General features: G+C 42.4%; 1 protein-coding gene across 1 annotated transcript in view; it reads right to left on the bottom strand.

Annotated features, from left to right (window-relative positions):
- The window catches only part of sti (sticky), a 103,784-nt gene that overhangs the window by 9,916 nt on the left and 71,714 nt on the right, over window positions 1-22,154 (bottom strand). The window contains exons 32-35 of the mRNA XM_068390971.1: window positions 16,136-16,252; window positions 15,839-15,986; window positions 9,059-9,245; window positions 8,192-8,346 (exon numbers count right to left, since the gene is read on the bottom strand). Of these exons, the coding sequence (XP_068247072.1) occupies window positions 8,192-8,346; window positions 9,059-9,245; window positions 15,839-15,986; window positions 16,136-16,252 (607 nt within the window). The remainder of the gene's footprint in view (window positions 1-8,191; window positions 8,347-9,058; window positions 9,246-15,838; window positions 15,987-16,135; window positions 16,253-22,154) is intronic.

Here is a 22,154-nt window from a genome sequence, read left to right as displayed (position 1 = left end):
CAAGTTGCCTTGGATGAACCTCGTTACTAGTGATATGTTTAGACCTTTTGACCAGGTGAGGAGGTCCCTTGCGATCTCGTACAACGTCAGAGAGTAGGTCCCTCCTTGCTTGGAGATGTACGCCAAAGCCGTGGTGTTGTCCGAGTTCACCTCCACCACTTTGCCTTGAAGGAGAGACCTGAAGCTTTTCCAGGCCAGACGTACTGCCAGTAGCTCCTTGCAGTTGAAATGCATTGTCCTTTGACTCGAGTTCCATATTCCCGAGCATTCCCGACCGTCTAATGTCGCACCCCAGCCTACGTCCGATGCGTCCGAGAAGAGAACGTGGTTGGGAGTCTGAACAGCCAGGGGAAGACCCTCTCTTAGGTTGATATTGTCCTTTCACCAAGTCAGACAAGACTTTATCTTTTCGGAAACCGGGATTGAGACCGCTTCTAGCGTCTTGTCCTTTTTCCAGTGAAAAGCTAGATGGTATTGAAGAGGACGGAGGTGTAGTCTTCCTAGTGACACAAATTGATCCACGGATGACAGCGTCCCTACCAGACTCATCCACAGCCTGACTGAGCAGCGTTCCTTCTTCAGCCTCTTCTGGATGGATAGCAGGGCTGGGGGCTGATCGTCTTGTTGTTCAGCAACGTCCTCATCAGAGGGTTCCTCATCCGAAACTGATGAGGAAACGGCAACGGAGTGGGCAACGTCTGGCTCGCTGAATCCGGTCACACTGGTGGATGCGTGACGGAGCCGGACGCAATATCATGGAACTGCTGCACAGTCTGTGAACTGTCAACAACCATGGGTGCGCGAGGAAGCACAGCGTCAACCCGAGACTGTCTAGACCGTCTGGGTTGTGCAGTCAACACCCTACCGGGTTGCTGAGGTTGACGCACTGCGTCAAAACAAGTTACCTCTGCTGGTTGTTGAACGTCCTGAACGTCAACAACCACCTCCGAGCGTCGCTTAACGTCAACGTGCGGCTGGCAACCCACACTGGGTCGCATCGGTGGAGGAACCACCTCAACTGGCAGACGCGAGTAGGTTACCTCAGCGTCAACAGGGCGCACAACTGACCGGTTGGAAGGTTGTTGGCCAGAAGGTTCTTCTCCGCATTTAAGTCCTCTATCAAGGATGCAAGCTTGGACTGCATGTCTTGCAGCAAAGCCCATTTAGGGTCTACGGGAGCAGGTGTGGCAACAGACGGGGTTAGCGACTGAGGCGGAACCGTTTACCATCCCTGAAAGCCTTGTTATGCGTGACATAATAGTACAGCAAAACTTCAAAGGCTCGACAACAGCTGTGAAATTGACCTGTAAACAACTTGGAGCGTCTCCTGGCTAGGCGCCAGGGAGAGTCTACCAGAATTGAGAAGTCTATCTGGGCAGAGGCATGAACTCCCAAGCCGAGAACTTCTCTTGTGTCATATCAGACTCTCGCTCTATAAACCAGTTTAAAAGAAGGGAAAGCAAAGGCTGTATCCCCCAAACTCCTCCTGGTGAAAAACCAGTCGCCTAGCCAACGTAACGCTCTCTAGGAGAGCGAGAGAGCACTAGCTTAAAAACAACGGCTTCGAAGTAGCTAGGCCTAGCGTAAGCTCTGACGTTTAGGCAAACGAGGAGCAGCAGTTACAAAAAGATCCGGACGAAGATCCTTAAAAAAATCATCATGATTTAATTAAAGTCCATAGGAGGCTAAGCAGCTTTAGGCTCCTCTCCATCTGACAGAGTCCTCAAGGGAATATCAGTAGGAGGGAGAACAGCAACTTCCTCATCTACAGGAACCTTGTCCGATAAAAGCTGAGTCTCTCACTGGTGCATTAGTAGCGGACCAGAACGCAACGTCATGTAACTGCTTGACAGTCTGAGAACTGTCAACAACTGAACTGTCAACCATAACAGGTGCGTGAGGACGCACAGCGTCCACTCGAGACTGCTTTGACTGCCTAGACTGAGCAGTCAAAACAACTCTAGAATGCGGAGGTTGACGCACAGCGTCAAAACAAGTCAACTCCGATTGTTAGTGAACGTCTTGAACGTCAACAGGAGCATCAGCCAGTGGCCTAACGTCCAAATGCGGCTGAAAAACCACACGAGACCGCATCGAGTGTGGTTCTAAACAACCTGACTGACGTGACTAAGCTACGCCAACGTCAACAGTAAGCACAAAGGAACGTTAGGTTGGCTGAAAGCCAGGATATCGATGAGATAAACGGCTAGACTCAACGGACTAATCGGCAGAATAGTCTTCCATAAGGGAGGCAAGCATATACAGTGAACCCTCGCTACTTCGCGGTTCGACAATCGCGGATTCACCACTTCGCGGGGTTTTTCCATAACCCATATATATATACATATCGCGGATTTTCCGGAAAATTCGAAAATACCGCGAAATCTGAAGACCCCCAAATACGATATTTTGTTACCTGTAATTCCATTAATACTGTAATTAGTAATATCTGCTCTTACTGATTGTTCATTGCATTACATATGATATATAATTCAGCACAGAAAGAAATAAAACACGAAAAGAGAATGTGATCATACGATAATTCAGTACGTAGTAAAATTAAATCGAACATGAAACGCAAATCAGATGCAGTCATACCATATTAGAATGGTGTGTACTGTAATGGATGTGCTTCTTTTCCATGAATCTTTTGTATGTATACGTACGTAGTACAGTACTGCATCCAATAATATTCTTTGTTGCAAAAATCACATTTCGAATAAGCGTACGAGAGAGAGAGAGAGAGAGAGAGAGAGAGAGAGAGAGAGAGAGAGGCGTAAAATAGCGTACGTAAATTTTTATTATTATTGTTGTTATTATTATTATTATTGTTGTTGTTGTTAATAAAATTATTATTGTTATTATTATTATCATTATTATTATTATTATTATTACTGTACAGTATTATTATCATTATTTATTATTATTACGGTATTGTACTTAATCTACGTACGTTCAGTATGCGCGGGGCATCTTCTATGAGTAACCAACGCATCATAGTACTGTAAGACGGGTTGTGATTGGTTCAAGTGCTGATAGATGACGAATCAGAACTCAAGTTTTGTTATCTAGCCTGTGATTGGAGTTTTGCCCGCATCTTCTACCCGCAGCATCAAAGTTCTCGCGGGGCTGGATCGTTCACTTTCTCTTTCCGCGTATCGCTGAGTAGACGTTCTTAAGTTTGTGAAGTTTAATCTGTGCTGTGTGCGACTGTTTTAAGTTGAACTTTTTGTTGAACTTTCTGTTAAATCCTACTGTACAATGCCTCCCAAGCGTTCTGCTTCTAGTAAGGCTGGTAGTGAGCCTAAACGCCACCGAAGGATGATGACGATAGCTGAGAAGGTTACGCTTCTCGACATGTTAAAAGATGGTAGAAGTTACGCGGCCGCCGGCCGCCATTTTGGCATCAACGAATCCACCGTTCGCTATATCAAAAAGGACGAGGCGAACATTAGAAAGACGGCTGCAATCACCTTTAGCAGATCAGCGAAGCGAGTCGTTACAACGCGTAATAAAACGATCGTACGCATGGAAGGTGCTTTAGCTGTGTGGATTGCCGACTGCCGGAAGAAGAACATAGCCTTGGATACGAACACCATCCAAACAAAGGCTTTGAGTTTATATGAGAATTTTGCTGCAAAGGAACCTAAAGACGACGACGGCAACCATGCTGAAGATGATGATGATGCAGATGATCCTCAACCAGGGACATCCACTGATTCCCAGCCTCAGAAACGTTTTTCCGCAAGCAAAGGATGGTTCGCAAAGTTTCAGAAACGCTTCGCCCTGAAAAGCGTTTCCCTGCATGGGGAGTCTGCTTCCGCTGACACTGCCGCTGCTGAAACTTACGTGAACCAGACGTTCAAGAATATTATCGCCGAAGGTGGATACAAGCCGGAACAAGTCTTTAATATGGATGAGACTGGCTTGTTTTGGAAGAGAATGCCGTCGCGAACTTTCCTGTTCAAAGAGGAAGCCAAAGCCTCTGGCTTTAAGGCATTCAAGGATCGCGTTACCCTCGTGATGTGTGGCAATGCTGCTGGATTTTTGTTAAAACCGGGGCTTATTTATAAGTCGAAAAATCCTCGCGCTTTGAAAAATAAAAATAAGAATCTCCTTCCCGTGGACTGGATGCATAATCCAAAAGCATGGATTACGAAGATGCTGACCTCCAACTGGTTCCACCAGTGTTTCATCCCGCAAGTCAGTCAATATCTCTTAGAGAAGGGCTTGCCATTCAAGATCCTTCTCCTTATGGATAACGCTGGTGGACACGCAACTGACCTGTTGCGTGAGGGCGTTCAGGTTGAGTTCCTGCCACCCAACACCACGTCATTAATTCAACCGATGGACCAGGGGGTTATCAGGGCGTTCAAGGCCCTCTACACGAAGAATACCTTGGCGGACCTCGTTGCGTGTGTGGATGCTGCCCAAGATGACGAGGATGAAGATTTCAACTTGAAGGCGTACTGGCGGCAGTACACCATAGCCACGTGCCTGCAGAATATTCAGAAGGCACTTCAAGAGATGAAACCTGCAACCGTGAATGCGAGCTGGAAGAAGCTGTGGCCCGATATTGTTTACGACGACAAGGGATTTACTCCGTCGGAAATCCAACACTCTGCAATACGGAAATCTGTGCAGTTGGCTGCCATAATTGGAGGTGACGGGTTTGGCGACATGACGACTGAAGACGTCGACGAGTTGTTGGACTGCCATTCCCAGCCCCTAACTGACGCAGACCTCGAAGACCTGACGAAATCGGCAAGTGAGGAAGAGAGTGATACCCAGGAAGAGACCCAAGAAAATGTCGAAGAAACGGGCTTAACATTAGAACGGCTTGCCAAGTTCTGCAACCATATCAAGGAGGCGAAAGAAATGTTACAAGAGTGGGACGAGGATATGGTTCGCTCGATGCAATTCTCCAACAAGGTCGATGACATCATGACTCCCTACAGGATGCTCTTGGATCGAAAAAAGAAGCAGCGGCAACAACTTCCGATCACAATGTTCTTCCAGCCTCGCAAAAAAGAGCCAGTTCCTCCTGCTAGTACGCCTTCGGAAGAAATTGAAGAAGTTTCCCAGGAAGAAGTTGAAGAGGTGTCCCAGGAAAAGACACCTCCGTCTGAAGAGACGTAAAATACTATCATTGACTGCACAGTAGAACACATCATCAGCTTCATCATCATCATTTCTACTGTGCAGCAAATTCATCGCCATCACCATTCAAGTTTTTCTTCAACTTCTTTCGTGGTGAGTACAGTAACAATCTTTATTTTTTACTTTAATATTCTTACTGCCTGTTTTATAGTTTAGTAATGTACGTACTGTATGCATTAAGTTAAAGGGAAGGTTTTAAAAGTCTACATGTTGTAACCTATCATATTTTTTTTGTTTAAAATTTACATTTACGTACGTAAAACAATCTCTCTCTCTCTCTCTCTCTCTCTCTCTCTCTCTCTCTCTCTCTCTCTCTCTCTCTCTCTCTCTCTCTCTCTCGTAAATTGTTTTCCTGCTTTGCTACGTACAAGTACAGTACTGTATAATTTATATTTGTAAGGTAACATATTTTGTAAATGCTTTTACTGTAAATACTGTATGTACTGTATCATTATTTATCACTATCATCATGCGCGTTAAATGCCTTGTTTGTTCTGAGCGTGGTTGTTTACTGAGCGTACACGCCGTCGTTTCAGGCGGCGTCATAAAGAAAAAGATTTCATTTGGAAGTCCTAAGAAAAATACGTAAACTAAAACATTGGTAATAAAAAAATCAACATACAGTACTGTATAATCAATATAATCGATGCAAAAACTAACCTATACATATATGTGTACACTAAATGAGTTTGTTTCTTCATTATGATCAGAGATGAACGTAAACAAAACATTGGTTGCCATTTTTTATCGTGCTTTTTAGGTGTTTAGGAAACGCATGATATAAAATCGCCTTTAATATTTGTGCCTGTTTTAGTTTAGGGTGCTGTAGTACATGCATTAAGTGTTCTGTACATTAAAGGGTGGTTTGTTAACAGTACTACGTACAAGGGAAGGTTTTAAAAGTCCGAATATACATGTTAAATAAATAGGTAAATATGATGTCACTACTTCGCGGATTTTCACCTATCGCGCCCGCGTCTGGAACCTATCTACCGCGATAAACGAGGGTTCACTGTACTGCATGTTTTGCCATACAACCCCTTAAGGATCAACGGAAATGGTTGTGGTAATAGACGAGGGTAACGTCTGTGACCGCAACACTTTGCCTACAAAAAAAGACTCTCGGAGTCTGTGTTACGCTTTTGTTAGGCGGCGAGCAGTTATCCGATGACTGCATAGGGTCAGAGCTGTCCTAATGGCTGTAACCAGGACGCTGGACCTGTCCTGAAAGGACTGACTTTCGCTTAAGGGCTTCGAAACCTTATGACAGGTTTCTTATGCGAAAAGCCTACGGATGGCGAGGAGAAACAACGTCTCTCTCGTCTTATGGTAGGGGAGATCTTGGTAAGATACACCCGATACCATAGAGGGAAAACGTCTGTTCGTTGGTCAAGGCCTCTCGAACCCATAAGTCGTTTGACATTACTTCTCCCCTGGGCTTGGGAGCATGTAAGAGGTCCCGGACTAGGTGAACGACAGGCACGAACAGACGAACCCTCGGACGCAACACTGTAACACTTTGCGCCTCGGACGCAACACTGTAACACTTTGCGCATATCACTTTATCACTTCGATTTTCTGTTTTGCACTTATTTCTACCTGAAACACGCAATTCTACCCTTCATTAAAAGGTAGTAATTGCGAAATTAGTCGTATAATGCAAGCTCATAATACCAGCAAAAAACAGAAAACATTTTAAGATAAAAAGAAAAATCAGTGGCTGGGAAAGAGACTAAACACTAGTTCATATAACTACGTTTTCAATCTCTAACCGCACATAGCCTGGGGACGAGAATAAAAACCTAAAAACGTTTTATCCTTCCTCCCCGTACAGCGACTAGGGACGTGAGTAACACGAGAACAACGTTACCCGCTTGAACGGAACGTTTTCTCTCCTCTCTCTCCCTCCGTCTCTATCTCTCTCTCTCTTTCTCTCTTGATTTCGCACCTAAGAGAAGAGCCCAAATATATATCGTCAAAAAAAAAATGTTATTTGACTAAAGGAAAAAACTGAAAGGTTTTTCAAATAAAAAGTTCCTTTAAATTAGAATTTAAAACATTTAAGCTAAGAAAGAATGAACAAAACGTCAGAATCGATTTACTCTTACTGCAAAGTGAAACCGTGATACACTCTCTCTCTATCGTAACGATAGAGCGCATGTTGAACGTCCTGAACGTCAACAACTGCGTAGCATAAAAAACTAAACGTTAGTTCATCTTTGAAAACAGTACGAAGACTATCAAAGAAATTCTTTCATAAAATATTACATATAAAAAGTTTTAAATCCTTAGCTCTTTAAAAGCTAAAGACGATATAAAGGGCTCAACGTTGATTAACTTCGGTTTCCAAGTTAGGACCGCCTACTCTCAGGAAAGGTCTATATAAACAAAGCATTAAAATTTATTTTTATATGTTTATAAAAAATGGAAAGTTAATCGAAGAGGCCTAATAAAGGCGGAGAGATATAAAATATAGAGGAAAATCTATACAGTAACGTGATAAGATAATTACTAAAAGCCTAAACACACTTCCGTCTAAGGGAAGGGTCGGCCATTTAAAAGTGAAATAAAGTCCATACTCTCTTTGTCACCATAATTAAATCTATCCAAAACGAGTTCAAGTTTTAAGATGAAGATAAAACACCTGCATAGCGAAAGCTCAAAACTAGAATAGTGTACTTCACCAAATAGTTGTGAAAACAAATCCAGTTAGCAACAGCGAATTAGTAGGTCTTGCCGGTAGCCCGACAGAGAGAAAATTGAGTTCTTTGTTTACAATGAGTACTGGGTATCTGAACGACAGATGGCGCTGTTGAGTACACCCCCTACCTGTGTAGCGATCGCTGGCGAATTTTTCCGTAGAGTTTTTCTGTCGAGCAACAGAGTTGCAGCTATTATAATCACCGGCTAAGTTAAATATTGAAAATTATCAATTCAAAGAAACCAGTAACTTAGATACATAAATAATAAAGACAAAATAATTAGGCATCAAACACACAAGCAGCAGGTTTAGTTCCTCTTCCCCTCATACCTTCAATTTCAAATGTCTTGAGATCAATTTCGTAGAATTTCTCCGCGCCTACGATCAAAGTCGCAAGGGTGAAATGCAGGCAGCTGCAGGGTTCTTGGGTGCTGTACTGTCGACACACGGTAAACTTTTCCTGAGTTTCATTCCATAATAGTATGCTGCAAAATAAAAGATTACTTCAGTAAAAAGATAAAATAACAATGTAACTTTGATAGAGGTAAATTTTTATGAAATTAATTTTCCCAATATTCATTACATCATGTGAAGTATGCTTTGAGTGGAACACTAAAGATGCTTTACATTTTTTCCAGCAGCTTTACTTTCTGCCTTCCACTTTTTATCTATTTCCATTGGTCCCTTCCTTACAGAAGTAATCTTTGACTTCCTCTTGCTACATTTTTCACCTTTAACTTAAAAATTCATTCAGACTACTTTATGAGAATCAGCAGTGTTATTAAAATTATTCTATAATAACAAGGCTGGAGGAACGTAGAGAGTAGAGGTCCCCTTTTTTGTTTTGTTTCTTGTTGATGTCGGCTACCCCCCAAAATTGGGGGAGGTGCCTTTGGTATATGTATGTATAATAACAATACCTTTTACACCAACATTCATTCCATCTACTTTCTTCATATTAAAGAATTAATATTGTAGACAAATCTTTACATCTACTATAGCAGACAATTCCTCAAACTAGCAGATGTTGTTTTTTCATTCATTAAATTATCATCAGTTCAAATAAATGTACGTGGCATGCTTAGCTTAACACAGCTCATATTAGGTGTCAAGCTATGCAACCTAATGTTGTGTCACAAAAGTTTCATTCCATTTTTCTAAATATAAACAATTCTCAGTTCACTAACAAAAACTCACCTTATTCTATCAGAAGCAGCAGCACATACAAAGGTATTTCCTGCCTTAGTTGAGCCACAAGCTAAAAGATGACAACCTTGAAGTGGTTCAATGCGCTCAGGATTAAGACTTGGCTTAGCTATCTGATCTGCTTCGGCAGTAATTGTGACAATACTCTTGTATGCCTTATACACAAGATTGTCAGTTCCTGAAGATAACAATTTCTTCAATTAGAAGCATGCAAAAATGAATACAAATATAAAGGAAATATTGTACATTAATTAATATTTTTGAGAAAATGTTTAAAAATAATTTGTAGCTACACGAAGCGGTCCTTTAAATTGAGAGATAATTTCAGCGCAGGCAGGAATGGTAATTGAATTTGTAAACGAGATAATTATTGACGGGTGGTGCATAGGGACTAGAAGCCTCACCCCACCATGTGTCAGAAGAGACTCACTTTGACCTTTTGGCTCGGGACTGAGAAGGATGGTTGAGGAGGGAAGTTTGACTCAAAGGACTCAGATTTGTATAGCTAGGAAAAATAAAAATTATTTTTTTCAAATTTTTTATTTGGTCCTACGCGTTAACAAACATTTTGACCTTTAAATAGTTAGACTCACTGCAGTGGGTCAGAAGTCACCCTAAGACTGAACTGGTTGGTTCTCCTTCCCTGTAAAAGTCAATGAACCTGGCCCCGTACGGGAGCAAAGGCGATAATTCCAGGATCCTCCTATCTGCCTCTCATGGGGATGAGTAGACTGATAGGGCCTGGCCTGTCCTAGATTGATTGATTGATTGATTTAAAATTTTCAGGCATCCTGACATCTAAGGTCATTGACGCCGGGTCTGTCCTAGAATAACAGTACATGGTCAACTGAGGAAACCCTTCCCCTGAATGGGAAATCAATCCAGAATAATATACCTGGTGTATGATGATCAATGGGTTGATATGAATTCCACCATCCTCCCTCCTTTGGGGAAGATTAATGAGATACTGTACTTCCTTAGACTTAGAGAAGGTAGCTCTGAAGTTTAACATACCATAATCAAGTCAGATCCGGCACGTATTGTTTTGGATCGCTTCGTCCCCAAGAGGACACAACAATGAAGGAGAATAGCCAGTCATTCCCAACTTACCTCTAAACATTACCATAGACAAGATGCTTCCTGTTCCGTGCAGGAGCTGGACTGACTACACAACTACTTGAGAAGCCACCATAGGACTAATCAAAAAGGTGTCAAGGGACTTGTGGCTATAATCATGAAGTCGAAGGTCATGAAGTTGGTTTGACATTTCCAAACCTCGGCGTTCAGCACATGGACAACTGAAAAACTTCTCTTGAAAGCTATGTACCTGTTTGCTTACTTTGTTATGACAACAAAATACATCATGCAGGCCTGCCCAGTTGGTGTTTTTTACATTTAATTTAGCACCTTTATTCTTTAGTATTCAGCACTTCAGAATCTTGATGAATCTTCTTAAACTTGTCATAATCATGACAAAGCATCTCTGAATACATGTCTCAAGCATGCAATGAACTGGACCCGCTGTCATCGAAAAAAAGTTGTTTGGAAAATGTTCTTTCCATAATACCGAAGCCATAGAAGTTTCACACCATCATTATAGCTAACAAGCTAATCTCCCTGCTTCATCTCTGGAAAATGTCTCAAACACCAGGGTTCAAAGTTCCAAGTCGAATAACAACCGTCTGTGAAAAATAGCAAAGAATGCACAAAAAGGAAATTTATTTTGTTGTCTCTGGATTCATCTGAACTAAATGTAAAGAAAAATGTATGAGTGTAAATTACTTATGTACTGTATGACAACTCACAGCAGCCAGCTATTAGCTGAACTTTAAAGAGGAAAAGTATCATTTCTCAATACAAAATAAAACAAACACCTTCATATACAAGTGAACTACTCTCACCGACATTAATCCTCAATGGGACATTGTCCTGATAGGACCTCCTATATGAAAATCACAATTTTTCCAAAACCGACAAGGGAATGGGTTTAGGAAGAATTATCTACTTGTGCAGCACCCCTCAGCTGACTCAGAATCCAGCCTCGGTCGTCAGGCTGTGTCATCTCATCATCATCCTGTCCGTCTGTCTTCAGTGTTCCTGCCATTGCTTCTCTTTCACATTACTGTATATGACTGCTTTGGTCTGCCTAGATGCAGACCAGTCTAAATCACACCATATCACCAACATACATAATTTCAGAAAACATCCCAATTAATAGTTAAAAAAATTACACACCCCAACGGAAACACTCAAAACATTTCGGGGGAGACTCCAAATAACCACTATCAAAGGGTTGATAATGAGCGCATGTGAACATCTTGTTGAATTATCCACTTCCGTTTTCAGCTGCTTATCTCGAGAAACAGGACTAGAGGGATATATTACCGTAGGTGAACACTTGTAGAATAGAAAATCTGTAGATTCCAAAATCTTTTCAGGAAACCCTTAGTAAGTTTCCTACTTGTAAGAAAAAACATCAGTTGAGTATCATGATGGAAGTGATTTATACTGACTTTAACCACCCAATGTTACCTCTTGAAGAGAAGAAAACAGGAAATGTTTAGTTTTTGGGGGTAACGTCGATATTGAGTCAGCTTCCGGAATGAAGCAATATGAACATCAGGCTAAATATTCATGTTAATTATAAATCCAGTCTTTGCTACTTAACTCTAACTGAGGGGAAGTACAGGGAGTATAGGCCCTGCTGTCACTCGAGATAAAACTCAAAGTGAACACTAGGGAAAATTCATGAAACAATTTATTCCATGATATGTAAAATACAAACTAATGCATTACTTGAACCTATTTCTTTTGTATTTTGGAGATTACACCAATTAATACTTTATGCAAGAACATTGTTATAAGCAAATCTAGGCCTACTGACTTATTTGCCTAATCAGTTTTGATCTATTTGTACCCCATTTGAAAGCTAGAAAGATACTTATTATTATTATTATTATTACTAGCCAATGATGAGAGAGGTGAATGCTCGAGTGCTTGGACGAGGATTAAAACTGGTAGGCAAAAATGATCATGAATGGGAGGTAAATCAGTTGTTGTTTGCGGATGATACTGTACTGGTAGCAGACACAGAAGAGAAGCTTGACCAACTAGTGACAGAATTTGGAAGGGTGTGTTAGAGAAGGAAGTTGAGAGTTAATGTGGGTAAGAGTAAGGTTATGAGATGTACGAGAAGGGAAGGTGGTGCAAGGTTGAATGTCATGTTGAATGGAGAGTTACTTGAGGAGGTGGATCAGTTTAAGTACTTGGGGTCTGTTGTTGCAGCAAATGGTGGAGTGGATGCAGATGTACGTCAAGAGAGTGAATGAAGGTTGCAAAGTGTTGGGGGCAGTTAAGGGAGTAGTAAAAAATAGAGGGTTGGGCATGAATGTAAAGAGAGTTCTATATGAGAAAGTGATTGTACCAACTGTGATGTATGGATCGGAGTTGTGGGGAATGAAAGTGATGGAGAGACAGAAATTGAATGTGTTTGAGATGAAGTGTCTGAGGAGTATGGCTGGTGTATCTCGAGTAGATAGGGTTAGGAACGAAGTGGTGAGGGTGAGAACGGGTGTAAGAAATGAGTTAGCGGCTAGAGTGGATATGAATGTGTTGAGGTGGTTTGGCCATGTTGAGAGAATGGAAAATGGCTGTCTGGTAAAGAAGGTGATGAATGTAAGAGTTGATGGGAGAAGTACAAGAGGAAGGCCAAGGTTTGGGTGGATGGATGGTGTGAAGAAAGCTCTGGGTGATAGGAGGATAGATGTGAGAGAGGCAAGAGAGCGTGCTAGAAATAGAAGTGAATGGCGAGCGATTGTGACGCAGTTCCGGTAGGCCCTGCTGCTTCCTCCGGTGCCTTAGATGACCGCGGAGGTAGCAGCAGTAGGGGATTCAGCATTATGAAGCTTCATCTGTGGTGGATAATGTGGGAGGTTGGGCTGTGGCACCCTAGCAGTGCCAGCTGAACTCGGCTGAGTCCCTGGTTAGGCTGGAGGAACGTAGAGAGTAGAGGTCCCCTTCTTTGTTTTTGTTTTGTTTCATTGTTGATGTCGGCTACCCCTCAAAATTGGGGGGAAGTGCCTTTGGTATATGTATGTATGTGCTAGCCAAGCTACAGCCCTAGTTGGAAAAGCAAGATGCTATAAGAACAAGGGCTCCAATAGGGAAAAATTGCCCAGTGAGGAAAGGAAATAAGGAAATAAATAAATGATGAGAACAAGTTAACAATAAATCATTCTAAAAACAGTTACAACGTCAAAATAGATATGTCCTATATAAACTATTAACAACGTCAAAAACAGATATGTCATATACAAACTATAAAAAGACTCATGTCCGCCTGGTCAACATAAAAACATTTGCTCCAACTTTGAACTTTGGAAGTTCTACTGATTCAACTACCCGATTAGGAAGATCATTCCACAACTTGGTAACAGCTGGAATAAAACTTCTGTGTAGTACTGAACCTCATGATGGAGAAGGCCTGGCTATTAGAATTAACTGCCTGCCTAGTATTACGAACAGGATAGAATTGTCCAGGGAGATCTGAATGTAAAGGATGGTCAGAGTTATGAAAAATCTTATGCAACATGCATAATGAACTAATTGAATGACGGTGCCAAAGATTAATATCTAGATCAGGAATAAGAAATTTAATAGACCGTAAGTTTCTGTCCAACAAATTAAGATGAGAGTCAGCAGCTGAACACAAGACAGGAGAACAATACTAAAAACTAGGTAAAATGAAAGAATTAAAACACTTCTTCAGAATAGATTGATCACTGAAAATCTTAAAGGACTTTCTCAATAAGCCAATTTTTTGTGCAATTGAAAAAGCAGACCTAATGTGTTTCTCAAAAGTAAATTTGCTGTCGAGAATCACGCCTAAAATTTTGAAAGAGTCATACAAATTTAAAGAAACATTATCAATACTGAGATCCGGATGTTGAGGAGCCACCGTCCTTGACCTACTTACAATCATACTTTGAGTTTAGTTAGGATTCAACTTCCTACCCCATAATTTGCACCATGCACTAATTTTAGCTAAATCTCTATTAAGGGATTCACCCACCCCAGATCTACATGCAGGGGATGGAATTGATGCAAAGAGAGTAGCATCATCTGCATATGCAACAAGCTTGTTTTCTAGGCCAAACCACATGTCATGTGTATAAAGTATGAAAAGTAATGGGCCAAGAACACTACCCTGAGGAACACTGGATATCACATTCCTATACTCACTATGGTGCCCAACAACACAACTCTTTGAGATCCATTACTTGAAAAATCAATAATAATGCTAAGAAACGACCTACCCACTCCCAACTGTTTGAGTTTGAAAACAAGGGCCTCATGATTAACACGGTCAAAGGCAGCACTAAAATCAAGGCCAATCATACGAACTTCCTGACCACAATCAAGGGATTTCTGTACAGCATTGGAGATTGTAAGAAGGGCATCACATGCCCCAAGGCCTTTACGAAAACCAAATTGCAAACTAGGGAGTAGATGATTACCTTCAGCAAACCTATTAAGACGTTTTGCCAGAAGACGTTCAAAAACTTTAGATAATATGGGAGTTATGGAAATTGGGCGGTAATCAGTGGGACTTGAGCTACCACAAACACATTTACATAGAGGAGTAACATTACCAATTCTCCAACAAGTGCTAAAAGCTCCTCTTCTTGCCAACTTGCGCAAAATAACATAACTTTGGAGCTAAGAAATCTGCTGGCTTTATAAAAAACAAAGGAAAAATACCATTTGGGTCTACACCTCCATAAGCATCAAGGTCCATCAACAGAGCTTTAATCTCACGAGATCGAAACGCTAAACTAGTTTGTTTAGCCTCAGGAAAAAAGGAATGAGGAAGTTCAAGTTTTTTATTACTCTGTTTACTGTCAGAAACATCAGCCAAAAGGGTTGCCTTTTCCTTTTGTTCCGTGAGTGACTGAGCCATCTGGTTTAAGTAAAGGAGGAACTTGCATCTACACCATAGAGTGCAGACTTAAGGGTAGACCACCATTTATGTTCCTGAGTTGTAAGGCAATGGTTTTTATTCAACAAATAAAATTTTTTTTTTTTACCAAATCATTCAGTATTTACTGAAGATTACAGACCATTGGCTTTCTGGCACTAAATACCTTTGAAAATACCATGCAAAATAAAAAAAAGATTGCTTAGAATGGGACCATCATGAAGAAATAAAAGCTCATGTCTTCATCATATAGATTGAATAAAAAAAAAATATCATTTACACAACTCTTATAATATGCATATTAAGTTATTTTATTAACCCTTTTACCCCCAGGCTATTTGGAAATTTCCAACCCTTAACCCCCAGGGGTTATTTTTTTCAAGCACATTTTGCAGTATATATATTTTTTTAAATTGCTCTAACAGCCTTAATTTTTGTCAGAGAGAGGCCAGGTTGGTCTCATTCTCTTGGAAAATATCTGGAGTTTCTCAAAAAATTATCAAAAATATGCAAAAAAAAATTTAAATAGCAGTTTTTTGCAAGGACGTACCAGTACGTCCATGGGGGTAAAGGGATGAGTTTTGTGAAACGTACCAGTACGTCCTTTGGGGGTAAAAGGGTTAACATTAGCATATTGTGTTCTGATAAAAAAAAATTTATGCATCGAGAACTTTTGATTTTCTTGGACCATCCCTTCCCATATTAATCTACTGGAAGGGAAGTAAATTTAGAATGAGTTGAAAACTGCGGAAAGATTCACAACAAATGACTTCAAACAACAACACAAGCACTACCTGCTATAAACAGCACAACATCTGCCTCCTGCACAACTAGTATCTGATGAACAGTCGCCAAGCCTTCAATTCGTGCTCTAGATTTCAGGGCTCCATCTTTTCCGACACCAAATGAATAGAGTCCCTCTGAGGCCCCAATAATCACAGTCTGCAAATGCAAAATTTTTGGTTAAATATCAAAACTGAGTAGGAATATGAGAACATTTGGTAAATATACTTCCAAATTAATGTGTCTCAAGATTTAAAATAAGTACAACACAGTATTTCATTACACGCCATATAAAAAAATAGTCTTACCTTATCATTAATATAAACCAGTGAATTGACATCGAGAGAAAGCGGATTGTTGGAAGAATACAAAACATCTAAATGAACACGCTCCATCTGACTACTGTCTACTTCACTCTTTGGAAGCTGAAAATAATAAAATTCTTTGAATAAATATAAGTTGGTAGAATAATTGATTGTGAAGCTATCAATCAACTTTGATTGATTATGCAATTTAGACACTACCATCGCACAATGACAGCAATGATTTACAGTACGCTATTTAGTACTCTCAGGTCCTGTACAATTTAGGTACAACAGAAATATGTTATTTTCATTAGTAAAATAAATTTTTGAATATACTTACCCGATAATCATGTAGCTGTCAACTCCGTTGCCCGACAGAATTCTACGGGAGGGATACGCCAGCTATCACTATACTAGAAGGGGGTGTACTCACAAGCGCCACCTGTGGCCAGGTACTACAGTACTTGTTGTTGACGCCACCTCACTTTTTCCTCGGTCCACTGGTTCTCTATGGGGAGGAAGGGTGGGTCAATTAAATCATGATTATCGGGTAAGTATATTCAAAAATTTATTTTACTAATGAAAATAACATTTTTCAATATTAAACTTACCCGATAATCATGTGGCTGATTCACACCCAGGGGGGTGGGTGAAAAACCAGTGTACAAGACTAAAGGATAGCTAAGTATCCCGTATTTCATATAATCAGTTATCCACAATAACAATGAAATAATAAGTACCTGGTAAGGAAGTCGACTTGAACCGTTACTCTGCCTTTAATAAGATCGTCTTCCTTACTGAGCGCAGCGTTCCTCTTGGAAGGCTGAATCAACTCAAAGGTGCTAAAGTATACAGGGCTGCAACCCATACTAAAGGACCTCATCACAACCTTTAACCTCGGCGCTTCTCAAGAAAGAATTGACCACCCGCCAAATCAACAAGGATGTGGAAGGCTTCTTAGCCGACCGTACAACCCATAAAAAGTATTCAAGAGAAAGGTTAAAAGGTTATGGGATTATGGGAATGTAGTGGCTGAGCCCTCGCCTACTACTGCATTCGTTGCTACGAATGGTCCCAGGGTGTAGCAGTACTCGTAAAGAGACTGGACATCTTTGAGATAGAATGATGCGAACACTGACTTGCTTCTCCAATAGGTTGCATCCATAACACTCTGCAGAGAATGGCTCTGTTTGAAGGCCACTGAAGTAGCCACAGCTCCCACTTCATGTGTCCTTACCTTCAGCAAAGCAAGGTCTTCTTCCTTCAGATGAGAATGTGTTTCTCTAATCAGAAGCCTGAATAGTAAGAAACTGAGTTCTTAGAACTTGGAAAAGAAGGTTTCTTGATAGCACACTATAAGGCTTCTGATTGTCCTTGTAAAGGTTAAGACCTTTTTAGATAGTACCTAAGAGCTCTAACTGGGCAAAGTACTCTCTCCAGTTCATTCCCCACCAAGTTGGACAGGCTTGGGATCTCGAACGACTTAGGCCAAGGACGTGAAGGAAGCTCGTTTAGCAAAAACCGAGCTGCAAGGAACATGTAGCCGTTTCAGATGTGAAAACAATGATCCTGCTGAAGGCGTGGATCTCACTTACTCTTTTAGCTGTTGTCAAGCACACGAGGAAAAGAGTTTTTAATGTGAGGTCCTAAAAAGAGGCTGATTGGAGAGGTTCAAATCTTGATGACATAAGGAACCTTAGGACCACGTCTAGATTCCAGCCTGGAGTGGACAACCGACGTTCCTTTGAGGTCTCAAAAGACCTAGGGAGGTCCTGTAGATCTTTGTTGGTGGAAAGATCCAAGCCTCTGTGGCGGAAAACCGCTGCCAACATACTTCTGTAACCCTTGATCGTAGGAGCTGAAAGGGATCTTACTTTCCTTAGATATAACAGGAAGTCAGCAATCTGGGTTACAGTGGTACTGGTTGAGGAAACTGCATTGGTCTTGTACCAGCTACGGAAGACTTCCCCTAGAGACTGATAGATTCTGAGAGTGGATGTTCTCCTTGCTTTGGCAATCGCTCTGGCTGCCTCCTTCGAAAAGCCCCTAGCTCTTGAGAGTCTTTCGAAAGTCTGAAGGCAGTCAGACGAAGAGCGTGGAGGTTCGGGTGTACCTTCTTTACGTGAGGTAGACGTAGAAGGTTCACTCCTAGAGGAAGAGTCCTGGGAATGTCGACCAGCCATTGCAGTACCTCTAAGAACCATTCTCTCGCGGGCCAGAGCGGAGCCAACCAACGTCAGCCGTGTCCCTTTGCGAGAGGAGAACTTCTGAAGTACCCTGTTGACAATCTTGAACGGCGGGAATGCATACAGGTCGAGATGGAACCAATCCAGCAGAAAAGCATCCACGTGAACTGCTGCTGGGTCTGGAATCGGAGAACAATACAATAGGAGTCTCTAGGTTATCGAGGTAGCGAACAGATCTATGGTTGGCTGACCCCACAGGGCCCAAAGTCTGCTGCAAACATTCTTGTGAAGGGTCCACTCTGTGGGGATGACCTGACCCTTCCGGCTGAGGTGATCTGCCATGACATTCATACCGCCCTGAATGAACCTCGTTACCAGCGTGAGCTTTCGATCTTTAGACCAGATGAGGAGGTCCCTTGCGATCTAGAACAACTTCACGAAAGAGTCCCTCCCTGCTTGAAGGTGTAAGCCAAGGCTGTGGTGTTGTCAGAGTCCACCTCCACCACTTTGTTAAGCTGGAGGGACTTGAAGTTATCAAGGCCAGAAGAACCGCCAACAACTCCTGCAATTGATGTGAAGTGTCCTTTGCTCCTGATTCCATGTTCTCGATCATTCCTGTCCGTCCAAAGTCGCACCCCAGCCCGTGTCTGATGTGTCCGAGAGGAGACGGCGGTCGGGTTTCTGAACAGCCAAAGGTAGACTTCCTTGAGAAGAAAGCTGTTCTTACACCACGCGAGAGAAGACCTCCTCTCTACGGAAACAGGAACTGAGACCGTCTCTAGCGTCATGTCCTTTATCCAGTGAGCAGCTAGATGATACTGAAGGGGGGGAGGTGGATTCTCCCTAACACGATGAACAGGGCCAGCGATGAAAGTGTCCCTGTTAGACTCATCCACTACCTGACTGAGCATCGGTTCCTTCTCAGCATGCTCTGGATGCATTCTAGGGCTTGGAAGATCCTTGGGGCCGACGGAAAAGCCCGAAAAGCTCGACTCTGAAGATCCATACCCAGGGAGACAATGGTCTGGGATGGGATGAGCTGAGACTCCTCAAAATTGACCAGGAGGCCCAGTTCCTTGGTCAGATCCATAGTCCATCTGAGAATCTCCAGACAGCGACGACTTGTGGGAGCTCTTAAAAGCCAGTCGTCTGACGGAGCCGGACACAAGATCATGGTACTGCTGCACAGTCTGTGAACTGTCAACCATGGGGAAGCGAGGAAGTACAGTGACAACCCGAAGCTGTCTAGACTGTCTGGGTCGTACAGACAACTCCTTATCGGGTTGCTGAGGTTGCCGCACTGCGTCACAACAAGTCACTTCTGCTGGTTGTTGAACGTCTTCCCAGTGACACACTGACTCCGTAAACAAAAAATACTTTAACAAGGACTAAGCTTGGACTGCATGTCTTGCAACACAGCTCAAGGTCTATGGGAGCAGGTGTGGTAACAGACGGGGTTAGTGACTGAAGTGGAACCATTACCTTCCCTGGAAGCATGTTATGCTTAAATAAAAGTCCATAGGAGGCTACGCAGCTAAAGGCTCCTCTCCAAATGACAGAGTCCTCAAGGGAATATCAGAAGGAGGGAGAAAAGCACTTTCTCATCTACAGGGACCATATCCGAGAAAAGTTAAGTTCTCTCAGTGAGGGTTTCAATGGTGCAAAAGCAGCAGACTAGAAGGCAACATTACGAAACTGCTTGACAGTCTAGTGAGTTGGCAACAACCAAAGATGTATGACTGAGAAGCATGCGGTAAGGTATGCAGAGCATGTTGTATGCAGAGCATGCTGTATGTAGAGCATGTTGTATGCAGAGCATGCTGTATGCAGAGCATGTTGTATGCAGAGCATGCTGAATGCAGAGCATGCTGTATGCAGAGCATGTTGTATGCAGAGCATGCTGTATGTAGAGCATGTTGTATGCAGAGCATGCTGAATGCAGAGCATGCTGTATGCAGAGCATGTTGTATGCAGAGCATGCTGTATGCAGAGCATGCTGTATGCAGAGCATGCTGTATGTAGAGCATACTGTAAGGTAAGCAGAGCGTGTTGCATGGCGTTTAACATTTCTCAGAAATTCCATGACCAGTGCTAGAGTGCTTCATGCATGCTTGCATGGGGTTTTAATATCAACATAATATTTACCTTACATTCATAACTCATGATTCATTTTTGTTTTGAAGATATTTTTGCCATATTTTGCGATATTGTTAAAAATATATTGCAAGGAATACATATATATTTTTATATAAGTAAGACAAATAACCTCCATTATCATAATGTTTGTGTAGGCATACATGTATATGATTACAAATGCAAGTTATGAAAGTAATGAGGTGTTATTATTGTCATTTGTTATTTCTCAAGTTGAGGAGAAAGTGGCAGATGCATGCGTTGAGGTGGCTGACTCATAGCATGAGGTTGCTGCCTCAAGAGTTGCGCTTGCTGTAAGGGTTGCGGATGCGCAGTAGCAGGTTCCTGAGGAACGAGTTAAGGTTCCTGAGGTGTGAGCTGCGAGAGTTGAGATAGCGGCTGCGCAGAACGCAGTTCTTGTCTCGCGAGTTGAGGTTCCTGAGGAGCTAGCCTAAGCTGCAGCGAGTGCTGAGGTGGCTGCCTCATTGATGGAAGAGGTTGTCGTACCTCAAGAGATTGTTGCCTCGCTGGTGGAACCGCAAGCGGAAGCGGAGGAAGTAAGGCATAAGACTCCTGCTCCCATTGCTGAGGTTGCCTTAAGGAAGGTTAAGGTTGCTGCACAACGCTGGTAACTGGCAACTCAGAACGCGGTAAGGTAGCCTGAGGAACCTCAACTTCGTACGCCTGGCAGACTGGACTGCGGAGAGGCGGAGCTCTCGCAGGAGGAGGCGGAGGTTGCTGCACACCGCTGGTAACTGGCAACTCAGAACGCGGTAAGGTAGCCTGAGGAACCTCAACTTCGTACGCCTGGCAGACTGGACTGCGGAGAGGCGGAGCGTTCGCAGGAGGAGGTGTAACCTTCTCAGCCTGAAACTCACGCATTAAGACCCCAAGCTGCGACTGCATGGACTGCAGCAAAGTCGTCTTGGGATCAACAGACGATAAGGTCTGTTGTGGCATCGCCTTACCTCTCTTAGGAGGTGTGCAGTCACCTGAGACTGAGGAGAGTCAGAGCTAACCCAATGACTGCATCCGGGTTGTTGAACTCTAACTTCGTACGTCTGGCATAGGTCTGGACTTTACGTTTAAGAGGTCTTGAGACCTGAGACCAGCGTTTTCTCCCCTAAATTTCTTCTGCAGACGAGCAAAATAAGGGCTCAATCGTCTGCGGGTGGGAGTGACGGTCTCTTAAGACACGCCCGCAACCACCGAGGATACTTCTGTGCGCCGATCAAGGCCTGCCGAACCCTTTTGCCCTTCGACATTGCTTCTCCCCTGGGCTTGGGAGCTTGCAAGAGGTCCCGGACTGGGAGGACGACTGGCACGCACAGAAGTACCCTCACGCACAACACTGACACACTTTGCGCTAATCACTTATCACTTTTGATTTTCTGTTTGCACTTATTTCACTGAACTCGAAACTTTAAGTGGTTTGTACCTGAAACACGCAATTCTATCCTTTCTCAAAAGTTAGTAATTGCGAAAACAGAATTACAATGTAACAGAAAAATCTAATGAAAGATAAATAATTCAGTGGCTGGAAAGAGACTAAACACTAGATCAAATAAACTACGTTTAAAATCTCTCACCGCATAAAGCTTGAGAACAAGAAAAACTCTAGAAACGTTTACCTTCTTCCCCTAAAGAGACTAGGGAGAAGAGCAAAAACGATAACAACGTTACTCGCTTGAACGAAACGTTTA

Source organism: Palaemon carinicauda, chromosome 17 (genome assembly GCF_036898095.1).
Source record: "Palaemon carinicauda isolate YSFRI2023 chromosome 17, ASM3689809v2, whole genome shotgun sequence".
Lineage (NCBI taxonomy): Eukaryota > Metazoa > Arthropoda > Malacostraca > Decapoda > Palaemonidae > Palaemon > Palaemon carinicauda.
The sequence above is the reverse complement of the archived record's forward strand: the minus strand, read 5'-3'. Positions and strand labels throughout refer to the sequence as shown.